The 25,230-nt window shown below is 33.4% G+C and overlaps 1 protein-coding gene and 1 long non-coding RNA gene across 3 annotated transcripts; both read left to right on the top strand.

Annotated features, from left to right (window-relative positions):
• The first annotated feature begins 1,642 nt into the window (after nucleotides 1–1,642).
• Nucleotides 1,643–4,217, top strand: LOC140954436 (uncharacterized). Its single transcript, XR_012167670.1, has 2 exons — nucleotides 1,643–2,442; nucleotides 2,575–4,217. It is a non-coding gene; the product is annotated as an uncharacterized lncRNA (long non-coding RNA).
• An 8,242-nt stretch (nucleotides 4,218–12,459) lies between these two features.
• Nucleotides 12,460–15,809, top strand: LOC118033552 (protein ACCELERATED CELL DEATH 6). Of its 2 annotated transcripts, none has more exons than XM_035038567.2 (6): nucleotides 12,460–13,227; nucleotides 13,332–13,885; nucleotides 13,987–14,046; nucleotides 14,380–14,466; nucleotides 14,662–14,712; nucleotides 15,373–15,809. In XM_035038567.2, the coding sequence occupies exons 1-6, from the start codon at nucleotides 12,582–12,584 to the stop codon at nucleotides 15,418–15,420; spliced, it is 1,446 nt and encodes a 481-aa protein (XP_034894458.1). In that variant the 5' UTR covers nucleotides 12,460–12,581; the 3' UTR covers nucleotides 15,421–15,809. The 2 variants fall into 2 exon arrangements, with proteins under 2 accessions (XP_034894458.1, XP_034894457.1); XM_035038566.2 differs by having other exon boundaries at nucleotides 12,469–13,227; nucleotides 14,953–15,809.
• The last annotated feature ends 9,421 nt before the right edge of the window (nucleotides 15,810–25,230 follow it).

The following is a 25,230-nucleotide window of genomic DNA, read 5'->3' as shown; positions in this document are numbered from 1 at the left end:
ATGAAAAAAATAAATCAGAAAATGAAATTCAAATTTTGTAATTTTAACAGCGTGTACAAAAATATATATATATATATAAATAAAATGGGATCATTGTTTAAGAACTTACCTAAAAGCATTTTAATGAGAAAAACAAAATTGTTAATACACAAATAATAATAATTAATGGGATGGGAGAAAGGAAGAAATGGGATGGGAGAAAGGAAGAAGAAGAAGAAGAAGAAGGTTTTAAACGAGGAGAGGAATCCGTGCTAAGAAACATAGAAAACAATCCAAGTTGAGCATTATGACTCCTCCTTGAGTACAAGTGAAGAGAGAGGAGAGAGGAGAGAGGAGGCAAGCTTTTGTGTTATGGGCCACAGGATGGTTTGGTCCTACACAAGGGCATGTTCCCTCATTATGACCAAGCAAACTCTCGTGCTGTAGACTGCTTAATCCACTCCTCGAATACTGTTTGAGAGGGATCTTGGGTTCTTAATATATATATATATATATATATATATATATATATATATATTAGTTCCCAGGGGCAGCCTAGCATCCATGAAGGCATCAACAGTATTTTGATTTTTTTTTAGTTACGAGTATTTATATGAATTTATGAATATCTCAATTAATTTCTTGTTGTTTTGAAATTAATGATTAGATAAATTTTTAATAATTTTGAGATTTATAAAATTTAAATTATTAATATTTAATAAATAAATTCAGAATCTGATCGGTAACTTTTTTTTATTACTTTTTAAATTAATTTAAAATGTTGATTGGCTTGGATCTCAAGGAAGTTAAGATAATCAAGTGACTCATTTTAGTAATTAGAAAACAACCATCATTGTTAATTATTCAAGGTTGTTGTAGCGTTGTAAATCATTCTTTATTTATTCATAAATTCTTTACACGTATGATAGCTTAGCAAGTTAATTAGACATCCTCATTTTTAATTGTGATTCATGGCACGTGTACTTTATTGTATCCATACTGAAATTACAAAATTCTCAAAAAACAGAGCGAAAGTCTCCTGAGGAGCTTTTAGTTAATTTAACTCTTGCAAAATATCAACGGGGATCCGTTACCCACCTTAACAGATCCGAACACAACGTTAACTGCCATAACGACCACCTAGAAAAACAGAGCGAAAGTCTCCAAATAATCTCCATTAATACACAAATATTAGAGAAACACAAAATTTTGCATCAAATCATCAACAATGGCATCTTCCTTTGATTCATTCAACCCTGAAGGATATCAAAATGACCCCACAAAGCAGCATGTCCAACGTGATTATGAACATAGGTGATGACACATCATTCCCTGGGGCAACACCATTGGCTCAAGAAAATTTCATCAATGACAGCAACATGCATTCTTCTGAGGTGTATGGGTTTGGTATGCCTTCTCCAAGTCCTGAATTTGCCTCAACTTTTGAGTCTTAGGTGTTTGAGACTAGTGGTGGTGGTGGTGGTGGTGGTTTTTTTTTGTTTCTGATGGGCCGCTTCTGCCTGCAGGAGTTGGGAGCTAAATTCCGTGAGTGGCGCAAGTGAGTTTTGTTTTTGTGTGTGGAATTGAGTTATATTCGCTTTCTTGATTGGATCTGGATTTGAGTATTGTACATTTGGACTTTGCAATGGGGCCATGGTTTAATGACTGGGGAGGTGGAGTTTGGAAGAGAAAATTTGATACATATAATTTTGATTGGCGTTTGATGTTTGAGAATTAAGGTGATCTAATTATGTAGGATGATTTAATTGAAGATAAGCATCGAATTTGTAAATTTGGGATCATCTCATTCTGTTTTTTTTTTTTTAATTATTGGAATAGATTAATTATCATTAGAATTGGCCTTGGGAGACCATGAAAGGGAAAGTTGATGATGATGGGAGCCTAAACCTTCTGTTGTTGGAAGCAGCAAGGCATTGATTTTAAAATCTTGTTCTTGAGACATTGCCAGTTTACTGAATACCAAGTTTTTAGTTAGAATTGAAAGGGGTTTGAACTATAAAAATAAACTTTTTTTTTTTTTCACTGAAGAATTGATTGGTATAGAAATCTGTCACTCAAAGGCTTTTTGAATTGGTCTCGTAAAACAGTTAGAGTTCATCTTTCCATCAATTCTTTTATTGTTCCCTGATTTTGGTTGATATGAAGCAACGAGAGTACTAAAGCCTCTTTGATTTTTACATGCTGCTAATTTTGCATTACACCATACTTGTATTGCACCTTGGCCAATTCAAAATCGTAATGTGAAAGAGGGCTTCTAATTGTTATAGGTTCATCGGAATATTGGCGAAATCTTCCAGACTAATCTTTGTTTTTTCTTGATCATCTATACTGTATTTCTCTAATTGTCTTTTTGACATCTTAGAGATGTTTTCAGCCTTCTTTTATGAGAGAAGGCAGCAGAATTGTGAAACCAGCAAAGCTCGGAACAGAGAAAGAGAGAAGGTAAAATTTATGTAAAGACACTTTTCCATTGTTTCCTCCCTATTTCTTTCGACGTGCAGATCCGTGCTCAAGTTTTCTACATTCCTTCCAGCTTTACTATGAGGTTAAACATATGGATGTGCTTTTCTGCAGCTGTACTTGGCAAACCAAGAGAAGTTTCACAAGGAGGCAGATAAACATTACTGAAAAGCCATTGCAGAGATCATTCCTCGAGAGGTGCCAAGTATTGATAAAAGAAGGGGTAGAAAAGATGTTGAAAAGAAACCTTCCATTGCTGTAATTCAGGGTCCAAAGCCTGGAAAACCCACTGATCTCTTAAGGATGAGGCAACTTCCGTGAAACTGGAACAGAACCCTCCACCTCACATGATGCCTCCCCCTCCCACATCTGCCAAAAGATGGAAAGGTTCATCTTCTCTGCTTTATTGGTGTTGCATCCCTCCCCTGCCTCTTCTGTAATGGGATTTTCTCTTGGAAAATCTTCAGCTACTTGCTTGAACCATGTCAAAGAGATTTTTTATTTTTTAATAAGGTTAAATATAAATTTAAAAGAAAAACTTTATTCAATCTATATCTGAGGCTCCACGCACACCCTCCGTTAATCTCATTCTCAAGTTAAACAAAGCCTTGTGAAAATGATGACATATTTTGTTCTTTTCTGTTTGCTCCTTTCCCACACAGAAGCAAAATCTATACCTCATCCTTCTCCAGCTCCTTCTCCCCATCATTTTCCGATTCTCTCTTACCCAGACCTTGTCCTCGTCTACCTCCCGATCATTCTTGGCTTGTCCACACATGGCCCAAGGGCTTTTGCTCAAATTCCTTAGTACATTGTAAACAACCTAACCTCCAAGACGAGCTAACAATTCATGGTTGGTGGCCTGTCGACAGAAAAGATAGTGCTTTTAATTTTACAATGTTCAAAATAGTTTGTAATTGTTCTTCCTCGAACATCTATTGTCGAAGCCGAGATTGCTATATTCATTACATCTATAACATTAATCTTCTCTGGATCAAGGATTCCAATTTCGTATGATCCTAATATGGATCAGCTTCTTCATCTTCTTCTTTTTTTCTTTTCTGAAACAAATAGGCAAAAACAGAGAAAAGGGGGGAGGTCACGTCAAAGAAGATGAAGATTTCTTATGTTTTTCTTGGGGGTTCGGTCTGTGGTTTTCTCCTAATCAAGATTGATTTCCATTTGTTGTTAAGGTATTGTACGTAATTTCTTTTGTTGTGATTGATTTTAAGGTTGATTAAAAAGGCACTTGATATTACTATCTTCAGTTTGGAACTAAACACTTTCAAGCACAATCAACAGAGAAAAAAGACACCAGATATCTCAAGATTTGCCTCTATATGTAAGTGTAACTATAGCACTTTTGGGATCCCTGTTTGGATATGGTTCGTGCTTTTTTTAGGTTAATTTTTGTTACCTTTCAATTTTAGTGTTTGCTTCTGAGGATTAGAGTTAGGGTTTTTTTATTTTTTATTTTTATTTTTTTTTTATGTGTTGTTCATCTCCTTTGCTTTATTGGTGTTGCATCCCTACCCTACCTCTTCTGTAATGGGATTTTCTCTTGGAAAATCTCAACCTCTTCAGCTGCGTGCTTGAACCATGTCAAAGAGATTTTTATTTGGCCCAACCTGATCAAACCCAAAATGTCAGTTTATGTTGGACTGTATATATTGAGAAAGCTTGGCCAATACAATAGTGACTGTTATTTCCTAGCAGAAGTATATATGAATTGCATGGAGTTGATGTAATTAATATAATTCGTTGTTATATGATTCTTGGGCATAATGTGAAGGTGCATAATGATTTGAAGTAAGGAGCAGATAGAAAATGATGTCACATTGATGGTGATTTGATATATTTTTAAAGTGTTTGAGAATGCAATAGTATTTATTTTTTAAAATGTATTTTGTTTTAAATAAAATATTTTTCATATTAAATATATTAAAATCATCTAAAAACAAATATTATTTTTTATTCTTGTCATGGATTTGTTAGAAAGCTAATGATACACCAAATTCTTTGTCTAAACAGCACTGTCATCCCTTTTGATTCAATGTTTTTTTTAATGGAACATCTAGCAAATCTCTTTGAAAACTATATATATATTCAAAATTCCATAAACCTTCAAGTAGTAAAAAATTAAAATTTAGAAGAATAGCTAGATTGAAAGATTTGGCAAGATGAGATAAAGGAATTAAGAAAAATGAGGTTATTAGTGCTTTAATTAATGACTTTCAATATTATTATCTTCTAATTAGTATTAATAGTACTCATCTGTATGGTAATTACAAAGTTAAGATGTTGGTTGCAGTTGTTTATGATACGAATAATGAAGTTTATCCATTGTGTTTTTTTGTTATGGAAGAAGAGACAAATAAACCTAGTCGCATTTCTTGAAATGTTCATGTAATCCGATGCAATATGCCCCTAATATTTGAGAAAGAATCGATTGGTATACAATATTGTTTTATATTTATTAAATACTAAAATAGTTTTATTGTGAATGATGACTACTAATTAGTTTTTAATGTATGTATAAAAATTAATTACTTGGTATGGGAAACTCGAAAAGTAGCACAAACTATCTTTAAAGGTGTCAATAAGATAGGATATAGTGTGGCCAACATCATCTTCAATTTATGTTGTGATAGATTTTAAGAGGTTGGGGAGGTTCAACGTCTTGAAGCAACATTAATGAAAAATGAGATTGTTTATTGTGAAAGTGTTAAAGATATTGGCCCGTCCATGATCATTCTAGGTCCATCCACGTACTAATAATGATATTGGTTCTCCTCAAATCTATATGAATATTTCAAACTCGACCTCGAATTGAACGGGCTGAGAAATTATTAGATATAATTATATATTATTATATGTTGTAATAATTATGAATATATAAATAGTTAGTTTAATTTTAATAGCATGTTATATTATCTTAATCATTAATGTATATTTATTATTTGTGATTTAATATATTACATGCTGCTTATATAAATTACGTTTTAATAAAAAAGAATCTGGTTATTTTTTTATTGTACACATTACTATTTTTTAAAAAAAAAAAAATTAAGGGCAAAATAGAGTACTCCCAGATGCCTCTATTAAATGAGTCATAGATGACATATGGAAAAATGATCTTCCCAAGCTAAGATATCCCGAGTTGCAGCACCGCTTTTACTGCTTCGTGCTCCTTCTGAGGACTACATCGTAGGTGGATAGAAGATACCACGGGGCATGATTGTGATGGTCAGTGTATGGGCTTTACATAGGGATCCAAAGTTGTGGGAAGAGGATGAGAGCTTCGAGCTTCGAGCTAGAGAGATCTAAAAATACACCAACCAGTGAATTTCAAATCTTTGCTATTGATATCGAGCATTGATATTAATATTGATGCATAGTGTGACTCGTTGAGCTAATTAAGATTACTAGAGATAAAATTAAAAAAAAAAAACAAAAGTTGTCATCTGATAATTAGTGACCATAACTAATTTTTGAAGGTTCTATATTATATATATAACAATTTTTTATTATTATATAATTAAATAAATAAATAAAAGTACCTGCGAGATCAAATATCTTCTTCCCATCTCTCCTCTAATTTGAAATAAAAAGGTTCACATGTTCGAGATCAAATATATGCATAATATCTTCATCCCATCCCTCCTTTAATTTGAATCAATAAGGTTCATAGGTTCAAGGCATTTGCTTTAGATTTGGGTTAATGTTAAAAATTAAAAAAAAAATTATTCTAATATATTTATGATAATATTAAAAAAATATTAAAAATAATTTAAATATATTTTCAAAATAAAAATACTTAAAAAACAATCAATATCTTACTTTAAATTACCTCATTAATATTATCTTCGACCATCAATTTTTGATAAAAAAAACAAAAATTTTTTTTGAAAAATATAACTTAACTTGTCAAGTTTTAAATTTATTTTCTAGAAATTACCGGTTCGAGAGTTACTAAAAACTTATATCATCATTAACTTTAATATTTTAAAAAAATTAATTAAGATATACTTAAATTAATCGGATAACTACTATTAAAAAAAAAAATGCTGAGGAGAAGAGAACATCTGCTTTTCTTCCTGCCCCATGATTACAGTGTTCGGGTAAGTTAGTATATTTTTTAAAAATATCGCTTATGTTCTGCACAATCAATCAAAACAAGTCGTAAACTTTAAAAATTGGCAAAAGCAAGAGGGGATTAGCTCTTGGAAAGCGAAACTTGACAAATATTATCTTGTCCCCACTTTGGAAATGAAAGGTCGGAGTCTGGACGAAGTACCTTCCTAGCATCTAAGAGAACATCCATCTCCATCAATATCGACCACACCTTCATTTGACATCACATGAAATGGACAACGAAATTATGGAAGAAAATCAAACACAGACCGAGTCCACAAAAGACATAGACTATGACTTTTTTTTCTGTTTTTTTTTTTTGTTTCCAAACGACTAAGACATTGACAAGTATTCTCTTGTCCCACAAAAGACTTAAGACTAGCAAGTTGCATAGACTAAGACTTTTTTTTCTGTTTTCTTTTTCCAAACGGAAGCGATTTCATCCAATAAGAGCATAAAGTTAATATTTTTATTTTATTTTTATTTATTTTGCACACTTTCAGGAAAAGCCAAATAAAATACTAAAATATCCTGGTATTCTTTTGGGACCTTTTTTTCCCACCGAGACATCAAAGGTTATCCTGTCTATAATCCTACCTTGGTTCGATATTATCCAAAAAGTTGAAAGGAAAAAAAATTAGCACTCTGAAATGTTATATAAAAAAGTTACGTCTCCCTTTTATTATACACTAGCTATGGCCCATGCTACGTCATTGACATTCAAGTTATGAGAGTTATTTTAGTGGTCGATGAGTCAGCAATGAAATCTCATGAACAGTCTTCTTGTTTATATTAACTAAATTAAATAAAATATTATCCATCTCGTATTTATATTTAATTAATTTAATTTAAAAATATCTTAGAAAAACTAAACTTAACAAAAAAAAATAACATATAAAAAAAACCTTGGATAACTTGATTTATTTTCGAATTCAATGAAAAATCCTATATGAAGTAAATAAAAAATAATTAATGGAGTCCTATTTGAAGAAGAAAATTGGAAAAACATAAGTTAAAAAATATTACAAAGTAAGTATCCATTAATTTATAAAAGAAAAAAAAATAATCTATGCTCTGAATTGTTAAAGGAAAATAAATAATAATGAATGAAAAAGATAAAATTTAAAACCCCCAAATTACCTAATAAAATTTGTTAAGCCATAAATTATTTAGAGTTATTATTTCATTTTCATAAAAAAAATATTTATTTTTCATAGATAATGATTCTTTCCTGTTTTAGATTACTTTAATCGGACTTGTTGGGTAATTTGGGGGATTTTATAATTTTTATTATTTTAAATTTATCAATTCTCTTTTTGATTACTTTTAATAAAAAAATCAAAGCAAGAACATTGCCCAATCCCTTACTATTTGATTTGACATCACATGAAATTATGGAAGAAAATCGAAGACAGACCGCGTCCACAAAAGACATAGACTAAAACATTTTTTTTCTCTTTTCTCTTTTTTTTTTTTTTTCCCAAACGACCAAGACATTGACAACTATTCTCTTGTCCCACAAAAGACTTAAGACTAGCAAGTTGCATAGACTAAGACTTTTTTTTCTGTTTTCTTTTTCCAAACGAAAGCGATTTCATCGAATAATACTTCGCTGGCATTGTCTGAAAATTCAGCATCTGTGGCTTCTTTAATTCCTTTTTTTTTTTTCAGCATCAGTGGCTTCTTGGACGACCTGGTCAGACAATAGCTAAAAATATAAAAGGCAGGATGTTCAGTGGTAAACAGCAAAGCTTATCTTTGCGAAGATCTTAGATTCGATCCTCAAGAGTACCAGCTTGTCATCCCCGCGGTGCCTTACCTGTCTACTGGGCTTGCAGGATGTTCAGTGGGCCCGGGGAATAGTCGTGGTGCGCGTAAGCTGGCCCGGACACCCCGGGTTACCAAAAAATATATATATATATATATATAAAAGGCAGACTCGTAGGTAATTTAATTTACCCAAAACAGCTTTGGTAAAAGAAACACTCAACACTACCAGTAGATATTTAATTGAGAAAAATTAGAGGTTACGGTTTATATTATCAATAACCCATTGAAATGCTTAAGAATAAATACTAATATTTTAACAATTTAATTACAGCTTATCATCATCATGATAGCATCCCAGTACAGATCCCTCTACTTCTCAAAATCCTTTTGTATGTTGTCACCTTTAAAAAGTTAATTTAATAAACACCTAGGTTATTTTCCTCTTTTCATTTTTCTCTTCATTCACCGAGATTACTATAAAAAATAAAAAATATTTAAAAAACAATTTTTACATACTTTTTTTTTTGGTGAAAACAATTTTTACATACTCTATTAACTCTACAGAGAAAAAACAAAAAGAAGACGCCCTTACATTTGTCATAAAATCAGTTTCTGACATATTGTTAGGAGTGCTCGACAAGTTTGTTTAGATAATTCACAAAGTTATAGTTTGTTATTAGGAAACTATCGTTTGATTTGATTTTTAAAGTGTTACATATTTGTTTTTTAAGTTATGTTTTATTTAAAAATATATTAAAATAATTTATTGTATTTATTTTAAATTATTTTAAACATAACACACTAAAACAATTTAAAAATATTAAAGAAAATTAAAGAAAAAATTAATTTTTAAAAACAATATTTTTTAAAATATAAAAAAAAATATTTTTTTTATATAATTATGAGTTTCCAAGCTAGCTTACATGAATCTCGACTAATTTCTCAAGACCCTGAAGTTAACAACCAGTCAAATCTTTATTAGCTTTGCGATTTGTGATACTCAAATTGATAATATCTAGAGAATAAATTAATGGTCCAACCAGTTGAGCCCCTTAGTATTTAAAAAATATAGAAGTTGTTATTAAAAAAAAAACAATGATTTTTATAAAAACATTTGTAAAAAAAAAAAAGGTTTTTTAAAAAAATATGTAGATACCTTTTTTTATTTTTATTTCAAATCAATTTAAATAATTTTTTTTAATCCTATAGAATTTGTTTTTTTTTCTTCTGAAAATCAGTTTTTATAGTTATATAAAAAAAAAAAAACTGTCTCGGCAACGAGATCAAATATTTTCTTGTTTATGTATCTTTCAACTTTCTACTTTAGCATTTATTTAACACTAACAACTCTTTTTATGTTTTATTAAATGATATAATTTTTAATTTATTCTATTAAATACACTCATTAACTTTCAAATTTCCATTTAAATATTTTATGACACATTCATGGTAGTTGCAGATTAATTTATATATATATATATATATATATATATATATATATATATATATATATTAAAAACTAATTTAAAATCCTATCCACAATATATCGTGAGTGACTTCGCAAAAAAAAAAAAAAAAAGCACTGCATATTAACATATAACATATATTTCAGGACAAAGTAGTTGGTTCAAATAAGCTAGATACAAAAGAGGCATCACCAAAGGACGAAATAAGGGTTGTGTATTTCCGATTGGTATTATTGCTTCTTCTTCCCCAATCTTTTGAACTTCTAGTTCAAGCCCAATTGATTCAACTTGTTCTGGGAAAGGAATTTGAAGGCAATTGAGGAAGTGCCAAGAACTCATTAAAACAATGAAGTTTTTAATTTTTGCCCTTTGTATGCAGGTGATAACATCATCGATCTTATACTTCAATGCCCGCCCTAAGAAATCCCTATTTGAGCTTTTCCCCGTTACTCTACAGCCCATGTCACGAACAAAAGAGGTAATAAAGAGCATGGTATGGAGTCTTCTGGTGGTAACAGTTCTTGTTGCTGGTGTAACCTTTGCAGGTGCTACACAATTAAGGCACAACAAGAACTCGAGTGAATTCAACAGCACTTATGAGAATCTTCATTGATCGTGAAAGGGATAAAACAAATCTGAATTAAAACACCTCACTCAGATATCAACTTGGTCAAAATCAACAAACATCATCCCATCCCTGCTCTAATTTGAATCAATAAGGTTATTAATAGGTTCAAGGCATTTGCTATAGATTTGACATCACCCTTGAGTAGATTAAAAGAGAACTGCAGTATTTTTTGAAGGTAAAAGAACGTGCAATTTCATATATTGGAAGTGTGGTAATGATTGTTTTTCAAATTATTTTTTAATTTAAAAATGCATTAAAATAATATTTTTAAAATTATTTTTAAATATTAACACATCAAAATAATCTGAAAACATTCAAAAAATTAATTTAAAATTAAAAAAATTTAATTTTTTTTTTAATATATTTTTAAAATATAAAAAAAAAACCTTCTTAATAAAGTGCTCGAGAACCTCTAGTCATACCTAAATTGCCTCCATATAAATTAGTTTATTTACCAAAATAAATTCTTAAAAAGGTTATTTGCACGCACCCTTTTTGTCTACTGACATATTTTTTTATTTTATTTTTTAATTTCTTGTGTGTTAAATATCCAAGTTGTCCTTACACCTAAAAAGTTAATCAATCGCTACTTTTATTTTATTTATTTATGTTTATTATTACTACTCCAAACACTGAAACCTAATAAGACCACCATACTGAATATATAGAGGTTTTTTTCTTCGATTAGAGATCGTTAGAATACGTCAATTTAACATCGACAAAAAAAACAAAATAATATCTCAATTACTTTTTTATTAAAAAAATAAATCAGAAAATGAAATTCAAATTTTGTAATTTTTAGCGAAGAGAACACAATAATGCAGATTGTGTCCCACGTTGTCATTTGATGATTAGTTTTTGTTGTTGTCTATACACCACCCCACCATCAACAGGAGAACACAATAATGCAGATTGTGTCCCACGTTGTCATTTGATGATTAGTTTTTGTTGTTGTCTATACACCACCCCACCATCAACAGAAGAGAACACAATAATGCAGATTGTGTCCCACGTTGTCATTTGATGATTAGCTTTTTTGTTGTCTATAGTTTTTCCCATTGCGTTATAAACAGTATCTTATAAAAATTAATTGAACACTAATCCATGTGGTTTCTAAAAATTAATTCATGGGTAAACTCAGATCTTGATTTCACTATTTTTTTCATTACACTCTACAATAGGAAGGGTGAGAGGCATTTTGAAAGAAATATTATAGTAAAATGGTGATAGCAAAAACAACCTAGGGATGATACAACGACGGCAGGAATAATTATATATGAATACAAAACTAAGTAACAAAGAGTGACATTTAAGAAAAAAAAAACAAAAGAGACTGAATATTATTATGCCGAAATCACATGGTTCAAATTATAATTTTTCTTGATTGAAATAATTATATGGCTATATATGTGCGTACAATACCTATAATTAATATAATGTCTGTTAAAAGGTATAATATCAATGAAAAAAAAATATAATACTGCTTTTAAAAAATTAATAAAAGATTCTACTCGTTCACCGTTAATAATTAATAATTGCTTTTAGAATAAGTCTCCTGTCACTTTACACCATCAACTTTGCAATTAATGCATACTTTACTGGCTCATATTCATTGAAACTAATAACACTCTAATCACCTGTTAGAAAACAAGAGGTAATAATTAATTGGTTTTTGGATTGAGATGCAACGTTACTTAATTTTTAATTAATTGGTTGCATGTGATTTGTTGAAAATATATAAAAAAAATACATTGTTTTTTTAGCCATGGGTTTCCAAGCTAGCTTATTAGAATCTCGACTAATTTCTTAAGATCTCGACTAATTTCTTAAGATCTTGAAGTTAAGGACCATGCAAACCTTCATTAGTTCTGTGATTTGGGACACTCGAATTACTATTTTTTAAAGGATAAACTTAGGGTATGACTAGTTAAACCCCCTCAATATCAAATAATATAAGATACAAACATGCTAATATAGTTCACATTTTCCTCCTTTCCTTTTCCTTTTCTAGATGCTGCTTTAACCATGGCCAAGGCTGCTCTCTCCTTCTGGTCTATTTAAATTAGAAGTCCAGCTGTCTGATACGTATAGCTGATTCAACCAACACCATATTTTCTTTTGCCATGTCTAGCGTAGGCTACGAAGCAATAAACATTGATGAAAACTCGATTCCGAGAGATCACATGGCAAATGCAATGATAGATAGTCAGTTGCATGAGTGTGTGAGGCAGGACAATACTGCGGCCTTTAAAAGCCGTGTCGAGCAACATTTAACAGAGAAGCTAGTCACACCCTGCGGTAATACACTGCTTCACGTAGCTGTAAGCTATGGAAGTGACAATATTACATCTTATCTGGCTCAAACGTTTCCTTCTCTAATCACCATCCAAAACAGCCAGAAGGACACAATCCTTCATCTTGCTGCCAGAGAAGGAAAGGCCAGTCATACAATTAAATCTCTTGCGGAATCGAATCCGAGCTTGATGAGGAAGACAAATACAAAGGGAAACACTCCTTTGCATGATGCAGTGATCAAGGGCAACAAAGAACTTGCCATTTTCCTAGTTTCCAAAGATCCAGAAGTGGCCTATTACAACAACAAGAATGGTAGGTCTCCTTTATATCTGGCAGTTGAGAACGGCAATAAGAAAGAGATACTTGATGATCTCTTGAAAACAGAAGTTTCGTTCCCTATAGAAAGTGAAGATGGTGATGCCCTACCAAAAGGAAAGTCACCAGTTCATGCTGCCATCGAGCAACGTAAGAGAGGTGATCACAATGTCTATACTCAGTAGAAAATGATTTACATATAGACAGTTGTTGCAAACCTATCATCTTCATATTCATTTGAAACAATTTCTTTTGTTTTTCAGATATATTGGAGAAACTTGAAAAAGCAAAGCCAGAGCTATTATGTCTCCCTGAAGAAGAGTTGGGAAATTCACTGCATCATGCATCATCCGCAGGTTTTCTGGAAGGAGTTCAGTTCCTTTTACAAAAGTTTCTCAATGGTGCTTATGAAAGGAACCGTGAAGGCAACTATCCTATCCATCTAGCATGCAAAAATGACTCTGTTGATGTAGTAAAGGAATTTCTGAAGATTACCCCATATCCTAAAGAATTCCTCAATGAAAAGGGGCAGAATATTCTTCATGTAGCGGCTGAAAATGGACAGGGCAATGTGGTAAGGTACATACTCGAAAACGATCAGAAGATCGTAGAACCACTGCTAAATGAGATGGATGAGGATGGGAATACACCTTTGCATTTGGCAGCACGACATGGTCAATCCACGGCTGCATTTGTTCTTGTGCGTGACAAACGCGTTGAAAATTTAATTGTTAACAACGAAAATTTTACACCATATGATGTTGCGAAACAACAATCTAAAATGGCTGTAGACCAATATAACAAAACAGATGAAATGGTATGCTATTTGATCATCATTTATCGAGGCTACAAAAGTACATATTTTAAGAGTATTATTTATTTAATATTTTGGTTTCTGGGCTTCCTCTTTGTTGCCAGCTTGCTAAGGAACGAGAGCAGTTTGATTCAAAGAACAGTATTCCTGCGGACGAGATCCAGGTATGAGAGTTCTGTTGAAAAACAATGTTCTTACATTTTAAGTAGACAAGGATTCCATTCCACTAAAGGATATCATATTTTACATAATAAAGGATGATATCATGAAAAAATGGAAACAGAGTATATAACTTAACACTCTTAAGAGCTGACTGAAATTCAGGACTCAAGATATAATATAAAATCGTATCCTTAAACCTCTATTAGCTGTTAAAGCTTTTGAGTTGAGTGGTTCTTTGATAGACTCAATCATCCTTTGTCAGAAGAGCTCATGTCATGTAATTTGTACAATTATCTGCTCTGCGTTGCTTCATGATTTCTGTCTTCATTCCTCAGATCGAAGTTAATTCAGAAGATGTGAAGGATGGAAAGAAGAATTCTACAACAGAAAAGGCGACCGCTTCGACTGGTTCTCAAGGAAAGGTACAAGCTTACATTGACTACACAAAATCGAGGTTAATTATCTCTTCTAAGCTCAAAGAACTACTTTCCAAACATGGGCTGATCATCAGTTTCAGTGGCTTATATTGTTGGCTAGCCATAGCACAAAAGGAAAGAAGGGAAGAAAGAAAAAAGAGGTAGCTCTATTCATTAACTTAAAAATATGTTTTTTTACAGGACAAAGCAGTTGATTCAAAGCACTACAAGCTGCTTGATTATTATGGAACGGTAAATATAACACATCTTCTTTCCTATATTTTTTCTAGTCATCCCTATTCTTTTGAACATCTACTTGAAGGCCGATTAATTTAGATTATATACAATTATTTTCAAAATTCAGAAATTATTCCAGAATCGTGCTTGTTCTTAAAAAAAAAAAAAAAGGATTTCAAGGCCAACGCTTTTGCATGCGATTGAGAAAGTGCCAGAAACTCATTATTATGAAGTTTGTTTCCCCTTGCTATGCAGATGACAACATTATCTATCTTATACTTCCATGCCCGCCCTGAGAAATCCCTATATGAGCGTTTCACTAGTACTCAAGGCAAGCCGCCAAGGAAACAGGAAATAACTATCAGGATACAGAATCTTCTTGTTGTAGCGGTGCTTGTTGCTGGTGTAACCTTTGCGGGTGCTATACAGATGCCACAACAAAGGGATAAAAATAACGCACTGAGTTGAACAGCATTACTGTTTCATCTCTTTTGGATGTTTATTTATGTCTTGATGTGTGGGCTTTAAATACCTCTGTGGTGGCAGCTATAATCCTTCTTTTGACAAACTTGAATGATGTCAATTTTGCACCATTTGCACTTTGGTTTTCATCGTTAATGGTGGGTGGGTCTATTTACATGATGTGCTTGTCATTCTTTTTTGCTGTGACCATAGCATTATGGGGTGGATCCACTTATGGGTTGTTCGCTGCCATCCTTATAGTGGTGGGGATCGTGTTTTTCCTTGCTCAAACATTGCTTTATATTATATGGATTCTTCAACCATCCGTCAACCAAATTATTGAAGGAAAGCTCTCGCATTATGTCTACTACATCTCGTTTTTCATGCGTGTCTACAATTGGAGGTGCCTGACTTATAGTCTTCCTCGTCTTCATAAACTTCGTGATCTCTGGACAAAGCCCAAGTAACTATCCAGGTTGATCTTCATCAACAGATGTCATGATTTTGTGGGATCGCCTTTTTCTAAAAAAGGTTTGGGATGAAAAAGCATCTTGGAATATTGTGTGTGTCTAGATGTTGTAATAATAATTTGAACTTGTAATATCTTTTGAGTTTCCAGTTGAAATAATGAATTGAATGTGTTCTATCAATATGTTATCATAAATGAATAAATTTTAAGAGAAAATTGTCAATAAGTTGTGTTGCTATCCAATTTTTAATAAATTTTTTAAAAATTCAAAAATAGCAAAAAATCAAAGAAAAAGCTCAAAAAATATATTTTTAATGTATTTACATTATTTTTAGTATTTTCAACGTTATTTCAAAATATTTTAAATTTTTAAAGGTTTTGAACGTGTTCTACTTTTAACGTGTTAATTTTATAATCATTGATTTTTCTTATTGATATTGATATTGTTCGCTTTTAAAAATATAAAAAAATAAAAAAAATTAAAATTTATAAAAATAAAAGAAAAGAAAAGTTAGGGGACTAGTTTGAAAACCTAATAACAATTCTCCTATAAATACTAAGCTACAGTAATAAATCAAAGGGGGGATGGGAGAGACCGAACAAAGATTGACAACCTAAACCGAAGCTTTCATTTTCTCTGCAGCCGCCACCCTCTAAAAAAACTCATCCCATGCCGCAGCCCCTTTCCTTGGAAAGAAAAAGGAGAACCAGAGAACAAAGACCCCGATGTTCTTTCGACCCTCTCTGCAAATCTCCATCCAGGGCCGCCCCTCCCTTTGAAAAAACAAAAGCTTCCCTTCCCCTGCGGTCATCTCCCAAAGCCAACTCCCCTTTGCAGCACGAGACTCTCACCTCTCGCCAGCCAAGTTTTCGCTTCCCCTTAGCCCCAAAACAAACCATAACCGGCCATTTCCAGTTTCTGGTCCCATAACCGGCCATCAACACAAACTCTCAGCCTCTCCCAGAACCGGAGAGGGACTCTCTTCCCCATCGCCATTTTCCAGCGGCCACAAGACAGCTCCCTCTCTTCCCCAGATCGGTCCTTCCCTCTCAACACAGAACAGCCTCGCCCTCAACAAACAGCCTCATCTCCCTCGACCAGAGAACGGGCAGGGCCGTTCCCCGTCTCCTCAGACCCACGGTCTTCCTCACCGGCACCCACAGAAGCGGCCTCATCTCCGACCGAGAAGCAACGGCCGGACCTGCAACCAGAGAGAAGCAGATCCGAAACGGAGAAAAAGAGAGAGAGGCGCAGATCTGAAAACAAAGGAAACAAAATAAAACCGACTGCTTGTGGTTTTTGTTTTTCTGTTGCAGGTCACAGTGAAAGCCACCACGGGCAGGGAAGTGAAAAGAGGGAAAACCGTTCTACAGCCCCCCTGTTCTCTGCATTTTGCGGCGGCGCGTGGAGGAGACGCGCCGCCACTTCTCCACAGTTCCTGAGGGCCTCCTCTGCAGTTCTTGGACTCTTTAGGGACTTTTTTTTTGTAATTTTTACATGTATGAATATGTATTTAAATTTCTATTAAATGTTTTTAGTTTATGTTATGTTGTAAAAATTGAAACAGAAAAAAAAACATAGTAAAAAGTGACGTGGAAGTGTGTGTTTGTATTTTTATTTATTTATGTTATTGAATTATGAAAATAAAAAAGATAAAAAAGAATTAAATATTTAATTTAAATATGATTAAATATCTAAGGACAAATAAAATTATGATATATTTTCTAAGATAATGTGATAACATGTTTTTATATATATTTGGGATTTAATAATTAATTTATTAAAATCTTATAATTTGATTAATATTTTAAAATTTCAAATCACATTAAACAACAAAGGAGTTTATTACATGTAGGGTGTGGTAGAGGTATTAATACTTTTCCTAGTCATAACTAGTTCTTTATCCTTGAATTTTCGACCATGACTAGTAAATTCGGGTTTCCTAGTAATTCTCAATAAATATTAGATGGCGACTCTTAAGACCCCAAATCAAGTTAACAAACAAAAAATGGCTAATAAATTGCTGCGCGGGTGATGTGCGACAAGTTGAGTTAAAGCAAATTTTAATTATTTATTTTTTTAATGATATGCTATATAAGTTCTTATATTAAAAGAAAAAAAAAAAAATGAAAAAAAATAGTCAAACAAGTTGAGTTAAAGCAAATTTTAATTATTTATTTTTTTAATGATATGCTATATAAGTTCTTATATTAAAAGAAAAAAAAATGAAAAATAAATAGTCAAAGTGTAATGCGAAGATTGCGTTCATATTTTGAATGGAATTATGTATTAACTTATTAGTTAGCCAATTTTATATAATAGTGATTAAGCCTATTAATATTTTTCTTGATATATACATCCTATAATATACCCTTCAAGATGAGGGTGAAGAATCGACTCAAAGATTGAACCGAAAAGCAGTAAAAGAAGCAATAGGAAGTGACTTAGTAAAAACATTTACAAGTTGATCCTGAGAAAAGATAAAATGAATTTGAATTTCCTTCTTAGCAACCCTATCACATACAAAATAATAATCAACCTCAACATGTTTAGTATGAACATGAAAGATAGGATTCGTTGGCAAATAAGTAGCATCGAGATTATTACATCAAAGTGTAGAAGCAGAACTAGGAGTAATCTTCAGATCTGACAATAAATACAAAAGCCATATAACCTCAACAATACCATTTGCTAAGGCTTTATACTTGGCCTCAATAGAAGAACAAGCAATCGTGCATTGCTTACTTGATTTATATGAAATCAGTATATAACCAAAAAAGATAAGGTAACCATCCATAGACCTGCGATCATCAATACTACCAACCTAGTTTGCATCTGTAAAATCATGTAAAGCAACGGAGTAACTATGAGTGTTATGTAAGCCATGAGAAACCATACCCCGAAGATAATGCCGAATGTGTTTAACGACAACCCAATTGGAATCTATAGGAGCATCCATAAACTAACAGACGTTGTTATTAGTAAAACAAATGTTTAGTCTCGTAAAAGTGAGATATTGAAGAGCACTAATGATGTGACAAAATCATATAGGATCAGAAAATAAGCAATCGAGCACCACTGTAACTTTGAAGGTAGAAATAGGAGTATCAACAGGTTTGAATGATGTCATACTAGCTCGAGTAAGTATGTCAAGAATGTACTTATCCTATCATAGAATAGACCTATACTAGTGGATTGAACCTTAATTCTCAAACAATAATGAATAGCTCCCAAGTCTCGAAACTTAAACTCTAAACTCAATAACTGTATTAATTTTTGAAGTAGAACGAAGTTGCTGCCTATAAGCAAAATATCATCGACTTAAGCTAAAAGGTAAAAGATATCAATATCATCAGACAAGATAAATAATGAAGTGTCAAACTTTGAAGCATGGAAGTTAAAAGAGAACAGATAATCACTCAGATAAGTGTACCATACTGTTGATATCGTGATCACTCAGATGAGTGTTTGTTTTCGATCTTAACCATTCATAATTTAAACAACATTTGGATGAACAACATATCCAAAATCCAGACCAATCCAATGGTGAAAAGATGATATAACGGCTGATAAATAAGGTTGTCTTGAAGGGTAATTTTCCAAAAATATTCCTTCAGCAACAGTGCTCAAACGAAGTCTGTTATTGACAATCCCTCCTGTCATAATGTAGGTGACATTGAGCATAATAACATAACCAAAACGCAACCTAATCTAATGGTGGAAAGCCAAGATATGGTTGCCGAAGTTCTTGCCTTGTTGCCATCCCAAAACCCATAGTTTCAAATCAACTTATTCCTTCTATTATTTTCTGTAAATCAAGCCATTATCATGCAATTAATCTTGAAATTCACAAGAACAATTATTCCCCCAAAATATTTACATGAAACCTAGAATTTTAAACTTGGAGTTTTCTTCTTCTCATGCAAGAACAAGAGAGAAAAAGGAAATTACTAAATGGTATGTTGCTTACTTTTGCTACATTAACTTATTTCAATGAATTCTTGCAAAAATATACAAAACTCATGTCCTCCTCTTTAAAGTTCCAGCTCCTACGCTTTGTTTTTCCCAAGCTTTATAACTTTTTAAGTATGGTCACTTGATTTGTTTTCTTGGATATAATCCTCCCAAGAACACTTCGTTTTTATTTAATTTGAAGAAATGGAGAGGAGATGAAGAAAATTGGAGAAAAATGGTCTCCCTCCTATTTTCTCCTTTTGAAGAGAACATGAGATGTGTTTAAAGGAGGAGAGGGGGTATTGTTTTATATAAAATTACCAAAATACCCTTATTAATGCCCCTTGTGTCATCTTCTTCCATTTACCCGATTTTGAGTACTCTCGTAGAGCCTTACCAAACTCCTATTGACATGAAATTGTAACCTAAGGTAAACCAATAACTCTGGAAATTCCTTTTACAATTTCAACCCGATCCAACATTTGGATTGAGATATATTATCAATACCGTAAAACTAGACAATCAACGTCTTTTACGCTAAAATTTGAATTTCATGCATTACTTTATTTACTTAGATTCTTATGACATTTCCCCTTAATTTATGCTCAATAAATTCAATATTACCACATTTATCACTAATTTGTCGAAATAAGTTTTTTTTTTATAAGGGTTTACATATCTTCTTGTTTTTTCTTATTCTTTTATGAAATGAAACTCGTCACTGGTTTCGCCAACGTTACGAGTTTTAAACTAAAAATCATGACTCTCATTTCAAATTCAACGATACCTTTAAATTTGTTTATGGAGATTATTCTCTCTCTCACATGACACATTTATTATCATTTCTCCTATTTATTCATTTATTCTATACCCAATCTCCATTACTCATCAAGACCTCATTAATTCGATCCTATGTTTTTTTTTATTTACGAGGGTTTAATTAATTTCCATGTAATACTTCTGAATTTATTGTTCCGGGAATCACTAAAATTTCCCTCCTCTCTTTTTTTCATTCCACAAATTTTAACCAACATCCACATTTTTAAGGCCAGAGAACTAATTCTTTCAAAATGTCGATCCCCATTTCATTAACACCCTCAATCATTCTTCATTGACAATACCATCATAACATTTCTTCCCAAAACTTGGAAGGTAATGCCGACACTAATGAATCTCATTAGTGTCATTAGTCGCCCTTGCTGGGACCGACTAATAAAGTTCATTGTAAATGCCGACATCAACGTGACCAATTATTGTCATTAACTATTTTCAACGCAAAATAGTTAATCAATTTTCCATAACATCTTGGAGTATTTATGGGAATGTTGATGTCAAAGATTCTTGGCATCATTAGCTTCCATATCAGCTAATCAAGTTTTATGTGATTGTCGATATCAATGTCACCTATCAATATTATTAACTATTATTAAGTCAAATAGTTAATCAAGTTTAGTATCTCTTATTTTTTGAATGATCATGCCAATGTTAGTAAACTTTACTAACATCATTAGCCTCCCGTGCTGGAGACCAGCTAATCAAATTCAAGAAGCGATCATCAATGAAGTCCATTAATATAGCTCATGTTTTTTATCAAATAAATTAATCAAGTCTAATTTCATTTCTCACTGATTTCACCTTATCTTTTCTATTTATAGCTTCACCCATAGATATAAAATCCAAGAATTGAACAGATTACCAAAATTATTGTTATTTAAGAAAGTATAGGTATAGAACACCTACCTGCTGCAGAACCTCAGCTCGCCCTCCCTTGTTGTTGTTATACCCCTCTTAAGGTCCCTCCTGATTCCACAATTATACCACATAATTTCTTACTTAAGTTACATTTCTCATCATAATGATAATAATAATAATAATGACAATGTTGACTTCTTTTTAACAATTGCTTCCTTTACATTTATGTTTCCAATTACACCCCTTAAGATTATTGTTCTTTATTAAATCATAACTATCATCACAAATTTGGTTTCGAATATGGCTTCCACTTTGTTGCCAGCCTGTCGAGGAACGAAAGCCGATTGATTCTGTCGCACCCGACATCGCGGCGGCCCTAAAAATAATTCTCTAAATTATTAAAAAGAACAGATTTCTGGCATCCGGTTCTTTTGGGAAAAAATCTCGTTTAAGGAGTCGCCACCTAGTATTATGGTCACTAGGAACCCTAACTGGTCAACAGAGATCCTATGGTACGGGACTGGTTGAGGCTAGGGAAGGTATTAGCACCCCTAGCGCACCTTACCTGAGGTAAGCTGCATTGCTGTTTTAATCTTAACTTGCTAAAATTTATTTTGATTTGTGTGTAAGAACATATGATATTATTGACTCTAACTTCAATGAATAAACCTAAGAAATAAATTTAAATCAATGCATGAATAAATCCAACTTTGGCGTCGGTAAATATTCCACCATAAATAATTCTAATTTAAAAAAAAAAAAAAAATCGACCACGAATAAATCCAACTCTGGTGTTGGTAAATATTCCACCACAAATAATTCTAATTTTAAATTCGACCGCGAATAAATCCAACTCTGGCGTTGGTAAATATTCCACAACAAATAATTTCAATTAAAAATTCGACCGCGAATAAATCCAACTCTGCGTGTGATTATTCGTGGCCCTAAAAAAAACATGCAAAATTTTTTGTCTACACTTTTTATTTTTTTATTTTTTATTGTCTATATATTTTTTTTTGGGCTGGGCTGGGCCGGACCCAGCCCAGCATAATTTCTTTAGGGCTGGGCCTAGCTCAGCCTATATAGGCTGGGCTAGGCCCAGCCAGCCCGGCCACTGGCCCAAGCCAGTGGCCCGGCAAATTTTAATTAAGCTGCACGCGTGAAGCAAATTCACGCGTGCAGCAACTGTGCGAAGGTAATTAAATTTACCTTCACACAGTTCTTGCATTTTGCAGAATTTTAAACAGAAAATGAAGAAGAAAAGATGAGAACGGCTTACCTGTTTCTGGAGATTGCAAGGAGACTGGTCAACACAGTGACTCTGCTCTCGTCTGTTGTAGGCTCTTCCCTTTCTGTTTTCCTTTTGTTTCAGCGATGGTGAAGCTGACAACTCGCTGCTTGGGTTCCTTCTTTTTTCTGATTTGCAGGCGAGAGAGATGATTGAGAGGATGATGATACTAACGTGGGATTTCTGGGTTTTTTGCTTGTACTGATCTCTGTTTTTCGCTTTGGGTACTGCTGTTTGTCTTTGTTTTGTGGGTTTTTTGTTCTCTGTTCTGGGTCTCCAATTTGGTTCTGCCCTCTCCTTTTCTTTTTCTCCAACCAGCCCCTCGTGAGGTCGCCTTTGCTCAGCTTTATAGAGCCAGCGGCAGCCTCGGTGGTGGTAACGGCCGGCCCCTCCCCTAAATGCTTCGTAACCGACGCCTTCAATTGAAGAAAACGTCTGTGTCGGCTGCCAACGGACGAAACGTCTCTGCCTTTAATGGCAGAGCCGTTGCAGATTAATGGAGACGGTGAACAATCATTTCCAAACGACGTCGTTTCCTGTTTCTGGAGGCTAGGAGTTTGGTCCGTGTAACTTTTAAAATTTTGTAATTAAATCCCTGGTGAAAATGTGATTAGCCCCCTGCATTCGCGCGCCTTTTTCAATATAATCCTTGGAATTTAATTTCACAATTTGGACCCCAAACGTTTAATATTTCTTCAATTAAGTCCTGATTTTCATTAATTTAATTAAATCCAAGGTCCAATTAAGTCTAAAACTTACCAAATTCTCCATTAAGCCCCTAATTGGATTAATTAATTAATTCCAAGCTTAATTAAGTCTCAAAACTTATCAATTCTCCAATTAAATCCTTGATTGGATGAATTAAATTAATTTCAAGCTTAATTAAATCTCAAAACTTATCAATTCTCCAATTAAACCCTTAATTGGATTAATTAAATTAATTCCAAGCTTAATTAAATTAATTCCAAAACTTTCAATCATTTTGCCATTTAACCCAAATTTAATTCATCCTTCATTTATTTCATTTTACTTATTTTTTCATCATTATTATTTTTCATCATCATTTTTTTTATCATTTTCAGTAAATAAAATAATAATAATAATTAGAATAAAATGGTCAAAAATTGGGTTATAACAGTTGCCCCCTCTTTATAATATTTAGTATGCAAAGATATTGGAAAATTTCATTTTCTTTTATCTTTGTGTAGTAAATTTATAAAGAAAAGTAGATAGAGAAAGAATCCCCCCCCTTTTTTTTGAAAACTTAGAAAATAATAGATTGACACAAGACCTTTACAGAGAGATGTAGAAATCAAGAAACAAGTCATTGGAAGACGATCCACTTTTTTTCTGTTTTTTTTTTTGTTTTTTTTTTAGAAGTGGTCTCATTTGTGATGGGTGACCTACCCCAGTAAAAAAAAAAAAAAAAGGAAAGTGAGGGCTCAAAGGCGCTCGAAGAGAAAAGCGAGTGCTCAAAGGCACTCCAAGACGAAAGTGAGTGCTCAAAGGCACTGGTGCTCAAAGGCACTTGAAGGGAAAAGCGAGTGCTTAGAGGCACTGGTGCTCAAAGGCACTTGAAGGGAAAAGTGAGTGCTCAGAGGCACTGGTGCTCAAAGGCACTTAAAGGGGAAGTGAGTGCTCAGAGGCACTTGAAGGGAAAAGCGAGTGCTCAGAGGCACTGGTGCTCAAAGGCACTTGAAGGGAAAAGTGAGTGCTCAGAGGCACTGGTGCTCAAAGGCACTTAAAGGGGAAGCGAGTGCTCAGAGGCACTGGTGCTCAGAGGCACTGGTGCTCAAAGGCACTTGAAGGGAAAAGCGAGTGCTCAGAGGCACTGGTGCTCAAAGGCACTTGAAAGGGAAAACGAGTGCTCACAGGCACTGGTGCTCACAGGCACTTGAAGGAAAAGCGATTGTGCTCAGATGCACTGGTGCTCAAAGGCACTTAAAGAGGAAGCGAGTGCTTAGAGGCACTGGTGCTCAAAGGCACTTGTAAGGGAAATGAGTGCTCAAAGGCGCTCGAAGAGGCAAACGAGTGCTCAAAGGCGCTCGAAGAGGAAAGAGAGTGCTCAAAGGCGCTCGTAGATGGAAAAACGAGGGCTCAGAGGCACTAAAAAAGGAAGGCGAGTGCTGAAAGGCACTCGAAGGAGAAGGCGAGTGCTCAAAGGCACTGGAAGAAGAAAGTAAGGGCTCAAAGGCGCTCCAAGAAGAAAACGAGTGCTCAAAGGCACTCTAAGAGGAAAGCGCGGAGATTTTTCTAGATGGCCTAATTCTCATGGGCGGCCTGCCCGGGATGAAAAATTTCTCAAAGTGAAAAAAAAATTTCAACAACAATTTTAGTCTTTGCCATTTCAAGTTGCCTTCCACTCGATGGATTCCGTTGGAATTTTCTTCTAATGAAGATTTGCAAAAACTCATTGTCCAATGTCTCAAAGTTTAGATGATATGCATGCATCTTTACCTGATTTGAAAATATAGCCCCCATTTCTTCTTAGTCTTCTTGTTGCTTGACTGATGAGGACTTGCTATCTACCTTTGATTTGGGTCATTTTTGTCGCTTGGCTTCTAGCCCACTCGAGTTTGACCCATGTAAATCTATTTCCAAATTTTATTTGCACAACTTAGCATTTGTGGTGACCCATCGATTTTGAGCCCACGTATTTGCTGAATG

The sequence above is a fragment of the Populus alba genome, chromosome 13 (genome assembly GCF_005239225.2).
Source record: "Populus alba chromosome 13, ASM523922v2, whole genome shotgun sequence".
Classification (NCBI taxonomy): domain Eukaryota; kingdom Viridiplantae; phylum Streptophyta; class Magnoliopsida; order Malpighiales; family Salicaceae; genus Populus; species Populus alba.
Note: the sequence above shows the minus strand (reverse complement) of the source record. Positions and strands in the feature narration are given on the sequence as shown.